General features: G+C 47.5%; 1 protein-coding gene across 1 annotated transcript in view; it reads left to right on the forward strand.

The window, feature by feature from the left end:
* Positions 1 to 11,624, forward strand: part of Mos (proto-oncogene serine/threonine-protein kinase mos) — a 34,200-nt gene extending 22,576 nt beyond the window's left edge. The window contains exons 4-5 of the mRNA XM_050196655.3: positions 5,516 to 5,671; positions 10,319 to 11,624. Of these exons, the coding sequence (XP_050052612.1) occupies positions 5,516 to 5,671; positions 10,319 to 10,498 (336 nt within the window). The 3' untranslated portion in view covers positions 10,499 to 11,624. The remainder of the gene's footprint in view (positions 1 to 5,515; positions 5,672 to 10,318) is intronic.
* Positions 11,625 to 12,063: the final 439 nt, after the last annotated feature.

Consider the following 12,063-nt stretch of genomic DNA (forward strand, 5'->3'; position numbering starts at 1 on the left):
ATAACTGACATTTAGGTTGGCACCTGTGGTCTTTATCTGGGTTTGATGTTCCACATCCCGCACAAATCTTGTTGTCAGGGTTGGGACATACATCTCCTCTGTGTCCAAGTCTGTTGCATTGGTGACAGAAATCCACTTGTTTCCTGTACAGGGAGCAAGGGAGTAGCGCTGCCCTGTATCGGACGTACGTGGGCACTTTGTGTCCTTCAAAGAGCACAATCACTGTGGTAGTATTGCCGAGTCTCTTTGCTGCTATCGCCGTTGGGTTTTTACTCGTAACCACCGCTGCTGTGATGTCTCTTGGGCCCTCGTCGAGTGGGATTCCTCTGATGACTCCTTTGGCCGTCATGTCAGGCGCTGTATCGTAAGCATTGGTCTCGTAAAACGTGTCTTGAATCTTGATACGTGCTACTTCCTGATATTTGTTTGCACGCTCTTGATCCGATGTACTGACAATGAGGATATTTTGATAATTGTTGGGGCAGACAATGTCCTCCTCCCTTTCGTCTCGAGGAATGCCTGCCGCATCTTGTACCGCAGCTGTGAGGGGAACTATACCGTGCTCGGATATTTTGAGTCCTCCACGCGGTCTGATCACAATCTTGTAAACCCCTCTTGGCAAATGTGGCATTCTGCTTGCCTTGCGTATTTGCTCTAGCCTGCCTTTCCATGGGTTATTGTTGCGCTTGTCGAGCCGCGTCGGCGACAAGGTGCTCTAGCGATGTTGGGAGGTTCGCCGGTTTGATCTTCTGTGTCTGACCTCCTTCCATCCCTTGCTTGTATCCATTTCTTCCTGGGATATGCTGCGCCCCTCTACAGTGACTTCCATCATTGAGAAAATGATCGCCAATTGTTGAGGAAGCCGGCTCCGGTGCGTGGCCTCGCGGCTCTCCCGCCACGAGGTCCGGCCAAAATATTGTCGTAGAGGCTTGAAAAATGGGAATCCCACCTGGGTTTCGGTATCCACTTGTTCCTGGGAACGAGCTGAGTCCGTTGGCGTGCAATAGCGGGTGGCTTTTTGGCGATTTGCGCTACAAGAACATTCGTGGAATACGGAGCCGACGTGATGTGCATCCGCTCCCTCCGGCTTCTTCTTCTTCCCCCTGTTGGAATTGTACATGGCTCTTTTTCTGGCCTTCTTGAGATAGTTTCCCGTACTGTCCAACACTTGCAGGACAAATCTTCGTGCTCTACAGGCTATTCAAGCTCGGGCTCTAAGAGTTTGTTTTGGTTTGCCAGAATGCACATCAACAGTCGCGACTATTACAATTGCCCGGGAACAACCAATACAAACACACATTGCGGTGGAAGTGCTGAGAGTGCAAATTAGGCATTTTGCCCGAGCCTGTTCCCATCATTTTGCAACATTACCGTCAGAAAGGCCGCCGGCATTATTTTGTGTTAAGACTTCGGTCTATTACACCCGCCTTCCATCAGGCTTCACCTCCTGTTACGTATTCGGCGGCTAGACGCCGAGGGCAGCAGGACGACCGGCCCAAGGAACAGACTACCCACGCAGCGCTAGGAAGGCAGTCACCTTTATTCCTTCAGCGACGCGCTTTTTGTGCGCTCAGTAGCCAATCAGAGGGTGGCAAATACAAATAAAAGATATCGCGGCAAGCGGGGGCAAACTTATCCGTAGGCCCCAACGTAGAATGTGACCAGCATCGCGAATTTTACACCCCGCAACTAAGCCAGCGATTCCGCCATAGTGTTTGGCTCGATTTGCAGTGCACCTCGCCGTGCAAGGAATCAGAAAAAAATTAGAACTGTCATTACCTGCTGTTAAAGAACTCTGCTCCTTTTGCACAGAAGGTACGCCGACGACATACGTATTTGTACTGATGTATCAGCAACTTTCCAGTGTTCCTCTGGAGCCGTGGCTTTCCCAGCGAGATCCACCACCATCAGTTTCAAGACTTATTACCCAATGACATCGACGGCTGCGGAACTTGTAGCTCTTCGCGCTGCACTTGGTCTCGTCATCCAAGAATAACCTCGAAGATGGCCAATATTCAGTGACTCAAAGGCAGCACTGCAGTCTTTGCTATCAGCCCGGCGGCGTGGACCACACGAGCAAATAGTATTCGAGGTTAGAGAACTAATCCATACCTGAGATGCAGACGGAGAAAGGACACCACGTGACATTTCAGTGGCTTCCTAGTCACGTCGGCGTCATAGGTAACGAGCACACCGAAAACGCTGACGGTCGGCTATTCAAGGCGATAAAGAAGTCAATACTGTTACCAAGGAACGATGCCGCTAGAAAGCTTCGAATGGTCAACAGGGATATCACGTTCCCCATGTGGAACACGCGAAATTTTCAACGCAACCGGCTGCACCACCTAGACCGACTATTCTCTCCTCCTTCGCATCCCAGCTGGACTCTGCCGACGCGAAGCTACCCTGCTTTCTCGCATGTGGCTAGGAGTGGCCTTTACGATGTCTTTTGCATTCCGAATTAGATGGGCCGGCGACGCCTCGTGTAATGAGCGTGGCAGCGAGGAAACTCTTCAACACCTTCTCTATGGCAGTCGTCACTACAATTTAGGGATGATCGCTCGCAATCACGATAGCATATTTTGACCAAATGCTTCTACCAAAGGAAATATTTTAGAATACCGATATCACAAGGCATCGCAGCGGAGGACGACGATGGCACTGCTACAATTTTTAAGGACAATAGGCTTGGACAAGCCGCTGTAGCCTGAACTGACGTTAATAGTGCTACTATGCTGTGTGGTGATAGTATGCGGTGAAAGTTAGACTGATTGCGTATCTGTGCGCCCATTTCTCTCTCTCTCTCTACTGTCATTTTACCTACTCCCCTTTCTCCTCAGCGTAGGGTAGCAAACCGGATCTTCCCCTCTGGTTTACCTCCCTGCATTTCCCCCTTCTTCTGTCTCCATATCTTTTGAGAAGGCGCTAGCCCGGTTTCGTATCAATGCTGCGCTTTCCACGCCCAGCAAGGTGGCTAGATAATATCTACGTGTCACATGCGTCGATAAAAAAGTGCATTAGACGTTTTTCAGGAGGTACTGATGGGAAGGCATATGTAAGCCACAGGACCGCGCGTTATTATTCAGCATGTGAGTGCGATATTTCGTGGAGGACAAGCTGAAATAACTGCTTGTGAATGCCACACTCCACGAAATTGTAAACCAATTTCATTCAACTATAATTCTTGGTAGAAGCGAACACGCGATAGTAAGAGAACTAGCTATTGGAAGGGCTTCTTCCAAGATAACAGGCGCAGATTGCACCAGATGCACACCAGCATGCCTTATAAAACTACGGCGCCCCTTGCTTTTCAGAGTAAAGGAAATGAACTCGAGATATCTTAGGGCCACGCACGGCTTCCTAAGGTAAAGGTTTAAACAAGCACTTTACAAGATCTTTGTATCTTACAATGTGTTGATACTGTATTATTATGTGTAGAGACAGCCTAATCACTTGACCTTACCGCCCACGTGACGACTTCGGCGCCTGTGATTGGCTCGCTCGGGTTTGCGGAAACGTGGCGCCGCGAAAAATGGGTTCGGGACCCATCCTCGCGCGGCAGAGAATTCTTGCCGCGAAAGCGACACTCAATGTGACGAGTCTCATTGCCTCGTCGCACGTCCGTTTAACTTCATAACATATTCCTACTCATCCGCCAGTTCGATAGAACTACTTCTGCACCTGCATTTTAGGCAATAAAGAAAGAAAACAAATTTTAGTGGTACGCTGTAATATAATCTGGCTCGCAGCAGAAATATCGCGTGTTCTAACATGCTCCCCCCTTCCCTCCGGAAACAAGATCTTTTCTACTTACAGTCATACTGTTCTAAAAGATCGGACGATCGAATAAAATAATTACGCAAAGCCCTGTTTGTGATTTGTGCCGTTGTTAACGCTGTTAACAAGCATTTCATTCTTCGATACTTTGCGAGTTGTAATGCTGAGCGCATGCGCATGTTCATGCTCTTCGTATTTATATCCTCTCATCGACGAATGAAGAATGGTTCAAGTGTAGCGTCGCTACTGCACGTCAGCCTTCGTGCACTGCCTTACCTTAGCGCTACTACGTATTCACTACGTTATCTGTCATAGATGTTGCAATATCTCCGTGGTGGCTCAGTCGCTGTGGCATTCTGTTACTGAGCACGATGTACTGCATTCGATTTCCGGTTGCGGCGGCCGCATTCTGATGGTGACTACGTGCAAAAGCGCTTGTGTAGTAAAATTTGGCTGCCAGTTAAAAAAAATCTTATGGTGGTCAAAATTAATCTGCAGCCACCACCTAAGTCGTCTTTCATAACCACGGTGTTACACTGGGAAGGGAAACCTCGCGAATCAGTCAATCAGCTGTCACATGAAGATCTCGAGTGCCTTTTTTGCCGTCCCATTTATTGTATAGAGCTTTATTTCCCTCCCCTCTCATCTGTAGTTATTCTACTACTCTGTTAAAACTAACAAGCCAAACTAACTAACAAGGGTGCATTTGACAAAGATAGGCTCACCTAATGAAACGTCTGCCCGACTGTCTGAGGCACTTTGCCCCCGCCAATAAACATTTATATGGCAGTGTGTTTCCATCTATTGGCCTCCATTTTGACTTTTCAGTCACTGCTTGTTACACTACTTTCCTACGCTGTCGTGAAGAGACTGAGTGAACCACTGTTCGGCTATCGATGAAAAATAGCGGAAAGTGCGCGCCAACGCGAACGGGCACGCTGCATCGTTATAGCCTGTGGCGCAAAGCTTTTCGATTAAGATGTGGAGGATGTGATCGTTCGCCATCAGAGTCCTGAGCCTATCTGCTTTTGTCGAGGTGCCCAGAACCAAAGCTGCGACTGTATTTCGCATAACGATTCATTTGCTTTCCCGTTCTTATTTTGATATCACTAGTACATCGAATGATCGGTACTGATACACGAAAGCTGCGTGGCTATGTACGAGCAAATAACGAAGGGCGAAAAGAAATCGTAACGAAACAGGTAGCCAGTCTTTTTCATATTTCTTAAAAGTGGATCCCCAATCCTACTGAATTTCTTCAACTTCACGACGTCTAAAGTTGAACCAGGCATTGCTGATGTGAGTCCAGGTTCGTTACCTACGACCGAGAAAGGCTACCTTGGATAGAAACGCAATACCCTCATCAAGACTGCAAGAGAATATGTTCACCTAAACACTTGCTGGCTATGAATATTCGGCAGCTCTTCAGTTAGGGTCTACCTCGTGTGAGTCAAACGTCTGCGCAGTATGCTGAGTGTAACTTCGGACGACTGAAGCATGAGAAAGTTGGCAGGGGTTCATGTGACATGGAGGCGTGCTAACAGACACAACTAGCAGCGAAAAATACAACCTTTATGTTGTCCTTTTTGTTCCTACATGCCTCCGTGCTAGCACGCTTGCCGTTCAGGAAAGTGAATTAAGTGTCGGCACACGTTCTCGTCCCAGCTCATTACAAATTTACGGTTTAGCTCACATAAGCACTCTGTAACTTCGTTTTTTTTTTCTTTTGTGCGGCCAGGTTTGCGGAACAGTGCAGTACATGGCTCCAGAAGTCCTCTTGGGCCAGCGGCCGGAGTTCAGCGCCGATGTCTACTCGCTAGGCGTTGTCCTCTGGCAGATGCAGTCCGGCGTGAGGCCCTTCGATGGCCTTCATCAGCACGCTGTTATGTTTCAGGTGTGTGGGGAAGCAGTCAGCAATGAAGATCGCGACACTTGTGCATTGTTATATGTCTTACGTCTTATTTGTGCTTCCACGGCGATGGGCAAACTCTATGTAACAGCACTTGATCTTTACATTTACTGAAGAGGGATCCAGGAAGAGGCGAAAGCATACGCCAACCGCGGCTACATTTCGCTTCTTTCACTATCCTTTGGTCATTTTGTTGTTGGGTAAAGGTTGTCTGTTGCACTTTGGCGTGAACCACAGCAGGCGCGCCGTGACCCAAGGCGGTTTTGGGCGTTTGCGTTTTGTTGATGTGGTGACGCATTTGCCTGGAGCGTCAGTTTTTAGAGGGTAAGGCTGCTTCTTCATTTACACTTGCGGCGCCTTTTTTATTGCAATAGGAATTATATGAGCCCTCAAGGCGCATTTTTGCCATCGCCGTCGCCGTGATGTTCCGTGTAAAGTCGAAGGGCGATAACACCGTCGCCGCGGAGTCAAACTATAAGACCAGTCAAACTCTATTCCAGTAAACTGTGGTAAAATGAACTTTTCAAATGGCATTCAAAATTAAAATGGCTCTGCCACGTGTGTTTGTGAAAAATTTTTTTCGTAAGAGCTTGGCGTCCCCTGCGTTTTAAGCTGAATAAGATGGTTCCTAAGATCTGAAGATATTGTGGCATCAACATAAGTCTAAAAAGGGGAGCTGCGGAGGCCATTTTAAGCCTAAGCAAGACATTCAGAAGCTTCGTAGCAGACTTTGAAAGCGTGTAATGACACAAAGCTCATGCACTTTATGTATAAGTGCGGTCACTTATACATCTCTAAGCACAGATGAGAAAAAGTTGGTGCTGATGACATTTTTTTCTTTTCCTTTGAAATGCAAAAATGCAAAAAAAATTGCGCCTTTCCGACAAAATGACACTTGCCGCTGTAATCATTGATACACAAATAACGGCACATGATTACAGGGAAAAAAAATAAAATTGATACAAATATCGATGTCCCTATGCTTTATATGAGAAAAACCGGCTAACTTAGGACTTTTGAAGCAAGGAAGGAACAGGTATGTAGATCCTACGCACCTTGGGAATTGACGTTCTGCATAGCATTTGGCAAGCATGGCTATTTACTCCTGCAGAAGCCAGCAAGCTGGAGTAAGAGTCCTGAAAATTGTTGTCCACCAGACAGTGCGACTTCCCCGGAAAGGCGTTTCTCTCGGGTTTGAGCCACGTACCATGAATAATTTTTCTTCAAGTGCGAAGTTTTCCTTCTGAGAAACCCCTATTGGGATTCCTTTGTGGCTTCGTGCTACAATCAAGTAGACGACAATTTTCCCTACCATTTTGTAAGTGAATCTGGTTATCCCGCGAGGTAACATTCCACCATCATACGCTTGAGAAATGTTTTTATTGAAGCCCGAAACGAGGCAAGAGAGGAATCTACCTAGGGCAAAGGGACTTGAATTTGACGAAATAATGCATCGCCTTAAAGTTGCCTCGATTTGCGGCTAAAACAGCGACTTGTCATCAAAGCGCAATGCACTCGCATAGTGCAGTGAAGGCAATGCTTAGGAGTGGGCCGTGAAATAATGCGGTGAACTCAGTTTCGAAGGAACTATTGGAATGAAGTAAGCAGCATTCAGACAGGAGCCATTTTAAGATGCAGGGACAACTAATAAGCCGAGGGAAAATGCTCACATTTAAAGGGGCCCTCAAACAATTTCTGAAGTCGGAAAAAAAGAAAAAGCCTTGCCTATCTGTTAATGAGCCTCGTGTGAACATGTGAGCCCGATAGGATTGTTCTGCATGCTGCAGGTAATTCGCAATCTCGTGTCAGACACAGTGAACAGAAATTTGCTCTTGCACCACAATGTGCTCATCGAAATCTGATCTAAGCAGTCGGCTGACCAACGGTGATAGCTGATTTCGTGATTGCGAAAACAATCTCAGTAGTACATAATTGCTGATTTTGAGTCTTATAAATGAAAAACATACATCTCTGCGATCCCCAAAAGACAGAAAATTTTCATTTTTGCACCGTGCGTGGCTGCGTCTACTGCGCATGGCCCCCAAGATGGCAGTATAGTGTTACGCAGCCTAGTCTACCGCGGCCGCCACGAGCTTTCACGACGAGCCCAAGAGCCGCCGACACAACTTTAGGCCGAGGCTTTCCTCTCTTGGCTTCTCACTGCGGTGCGCATTAGTATAGGCGAATCGCGAGAGAAATGCGGGTGTCGCAGCGATAGCTCCTCTTATAGTTGAAGGTTTGGCAAAAAATGGAGACATGATATTCGTGATGCGATGTACTGTAATAGTGTTGCCATTTTATGATTACTTAAAAAAAGTCGCCGTTTTACCCGAAATACGAAGCATCTGTAGCGAGAGCACATTCGGAGACAGCCATAGTAAGTAAGGATAGTAGTTTTATCGGCCGTAAAACTTGTAAACACTCGTTTACAAAATAAATTCACAAGCATGGCGTCATCGCGCACAGGCAAACATACACGTATCACACTCGATGACCACGGACACTCGCTGTCAAACGCTGGCATGAGGAAGCGCAGCAGCAGCAGCGAGCGAAGTGACCTTCGAGCTGCCTATCACTGCAAGGGAAACTGAGCAATGAGAAAACACTTGCAAAGATGGGCGCCGTCGGCCCACCTAGATTCTGCTCCAAAGCAGATCGCTTCCAAGATAAAGCCCGCGTGACAGCGATCGGCCGCGTGTTGCTGCCCAAGTGCACATTGAGCCGCGATCGTCGGCTCACCCTCGCACGCTTTCTCTCGCACATACAGAATGAGGCGCGCGGCGACGGTGCTATCGCTCTCAAGACTTTAAACGGAACATCACGACGACGGCGACGACGGTGGCAGAAAAGCGCATGGAGCGTCCATATAATTGATAAAAGCATTCCAGGGCCCCGTTAAAAAGCACAGACGGTCACACGGGACACACGACTGCGCAGCTACTCGTGGGTGAGCAGTATGCCCACCAGATATCTTAACTTTATTTTACTTCTTTTCTTGAGCTTGTACACTTATACCGAGGCTCCCTACAACACTTACCAACAAGGCTGAACAATAACACCTATTACGGAAGTTACTAGATCAGGCTACTGTGCTCCATGAATGGCAGTATTGAAAGGTGCGCTGCATCGTCTGTCACCCACTCAGTCGTTGATTTTTTCTCCCCCAGCTGATTATCTAAAATAAATTCTGGGTAGATTGCCTTAAGGCTTATTAATAACATATTTATGTAAATGCCTGCAACCAGGCACCTCGCAAGAATTATAGTGATTCCTGACGGCATTTCAGACGAGGTGCCACCCGCGTGGCGCTTGCGAACAATCGGTCAGCCATGAGCCAATTGCTCTCCGTATTTATTTTTTACGCCGATATTACACAGGTTTCATATAAAATAATCTTATATTACGCGCCACGCGCATTATTACTAGTCGCGGCTAGGTGGCGTGTGCCGCCGCCCGATTTAAAGTGGTTCAGCCGTGTACATTCATATCTCCATCATTCCAATGGTATAGCAAACACCTGGACGCCATAAAAAAAGCTGCAGACTGCAATGACGCTTTAACGCCATTTTATCTTACTGGCCCCTTAACCGCCTTCGTTGAGGTTAGAAACCAGAAGGTTCCTTCAGTTTTTCTCTCCTTGGTTTAACTCTTTCTCTTACGTGAATTACTGCTTACAAATGCTATGTGACCTAGACTTCTCGATACTCTTAATATCCGGACACCAGCCTCCGATACACCTACGTAAAAAAAGAAAGCTTTCAATGAACCCCAGTGTCACTTAACTGTATCTCGGAAGATTATGTATAGATATGGATAACAAAATGGAAATCACACTTGCTCATTAGTAATAAAACTTTTAGAATTTCTCTTCTTACTTGAGTATCTTAATACTGTACATTCTTTTCTATGTGAAAAAGCCGTATAGAATTGGGCAGGTTATACGTGATATCCTTTTATTAGCCCTCCTGTCACCGGTGATTCGTAAGCCTAGGGGCAATATAAATGCAGTGGTGAAATGACACCTGTACTAATGCCTCCTTCGGTCAATCAAAAAGGTTACAGGCAAATACTGTGTTCTGGCAAGAATAGTGCGTGATAGAACCTCTTTTCAGACTGATTGTGCTGTTGTGAAATTAGCGAGTGTTAGTAAATGTTTGACTACTTGACCACACATTTACGGCTACACCTTTACGTGCCACCGAGACAGTGACGTAAGAGACCACTTTCCGGCTTCAGTGCGAAATGCATAATGGTTTTAAATTATTGTCGGCGCATTCTCTTGGACCAAACTTTTCGTCTAGTGAAATGACGCAGGAAAAGCTTTGCGACCTGTTACATTGCATCCGTAGAGATGGCGTGGCAGCGAATGCTGAGAGTGGGTTTAACGCAAGGAGCATTGTAGATGAGCGACGAGCTATGCGTCTGTTTGAGCTACGTATGGCATGCATGAGGCAACTGACGCCGGCTTCCACCATAGCCACGCGCTGTGAACTTCACTGCCCGCAAATAGCCTGTAGACAAGTTTTGGGCGTGAAACTACTCGTGAAAGTTTCGTGTCGAGTTTTCTTGCGGTGCCCTGTATCCGAGTCTCCTGCACTGCACGCTAGTGCTAGCAGTCTTGTTTTATTCCAGGTGGTGCGCCTGCGAGTAAGACCGAGTTTCGCGGAAAATGACGGGGCGGCCGAGCTTCGGGATTTGGTGGAACGCTGCTGGAGCCACGAGTGCGAAGAGCGTCCCAGCGTGGGCGCTGTGCTTTTGGAGCTCGGCGCGCTTCACAAGGCGACACTCAAGAGTCGCTCTCGGCTCCAGTGACCAGTGCTGAACCTTTCCCAACCACTGCTTCGCCGATCCAGTTCTCTCAAAACAACGCGGCAGTATTGAGGCACACCGCTGATACGAAATGCGTCGACGAGGTCGAAATGCTGCTCGGTGAAAGTGCCTATGTCGTCGCATTTGAATGCCTGTCGAGCACATATGTGCTTAACGAACTGCACTTCCGGCCACTCGTCGCCCGATATTCGCCTCGTCTGGTGGCGTGTAAAAATCCAATGGCAACCTGCAGCTTTTACAAGCAGTTTGTGTAGCCGTCCCAATAGCACGTGCGTTGCTTATCGCTGAAAAAGGAACTGGATATCCAGCATGCGTGATCTGCTGAAGACATTTCTGCCTCACTGGGAGTGACGTCGTGCCAGGCTAACAGGGCATTAACTGATGTGCCCCTGGAGTGTCAATTTTTTAGAGGCTTAAGCTGGCGTTTTCTAACCCTGAAGAAACATGGGATTACGCAAGGAGTGCACTTTGTTTCCTCAGTGAAAAAATTCTGCCAATCCATACTGCCGACCATGCAGTGGCGTTAACTTATAACCACCCTAAATGGGTCACAGCTGCGAGTAGCCAGCCTACATTACGAAACAGTGCCAGTAACCTCGATGCGCGGTGGACAAACGCCAATGTGTATCCGCCGTGCAGTATTTAATTGTTGAACGCGATAAATGGACGCCGAATATCATACTCATATTTTATATTGACTTTCTTTCGCTTCATCAGAACGTTCATCACGCTTTTAATTTAAGACACCTTTCTTGGACACTGCATATCGTGTTCCATGTTGGTATTAATCTACGGATTATCGCGCCCATCACGTGATGCACCTACCCTCTCCGCCAGCACACTCACGCCTGAACTCTTTCGCTGCAAATCGTGAAGCTGTGGTGAAGTTTGTTGCAACGGTGTGCACCTCATCTGTCTACTCATCCGCTGGTGTGTCGCTCTCATTTGGTAATGGCATGGGCATGAACCCTTTCTAAGTTGCGATTTTGTCATGCGGTGCATGAGCGCGTTGATTTATACTGTTGCCCGTGTTACCAACAGCGAGAAACTACTGCACGTGTTTTTAGTCTTGACGCATGTCGTGAATAAACTCTGTACCCGTATCCTACCAGTTGTCGTATTTGCTGCGGTGTGCGGAACAGGCGTATGCGGTGCAGATATTTGACATTCCTCCCGTATTTGGTCACCACAACCAAGAGGTGAGAAACTTGGCTTCGATGCTTGCATTCTTGGAAACGTAAAGAAGCCTGCCAGAGGAGACCCTTACAGAGTACGCAATCTTCTGTATAGTGTGCTTTCCTTTGCTATTCCCATGCATTGCCAAATATTCGTTTCCTCGACCGCGGAATATGTGCGCTATTGTGAAATGTGCCCATTGGATAGCCTGCTGTTGAATGTTTATTGTTGAATGCCTGCTAGATGCGTGCGCACCCGCCGTGGTTGCTCAGTGGCTATGGTGTTAGGCTGCTGAGCACGAGGTCGCGGGATCGAATCCCGGCCACGGCGGCCGCATTTCGATGGGGAAGAAATGCGAAAACACCCGTGTA

Source organism: Dermacentor andersoni, chromosome 1 (assembly GCF_023375885.2).
Source record: "Dermacentor andersoni chromosome 1, qqDerAnde1_hic_scaffold, whole genome shotgun sequence".
Lineage (NCBI taxonomy): Eukaryota > Metazoa > Arthropoda > Arachnida > Ixodida > Ixodidae > Dermacentor > Dermacentor andersoni.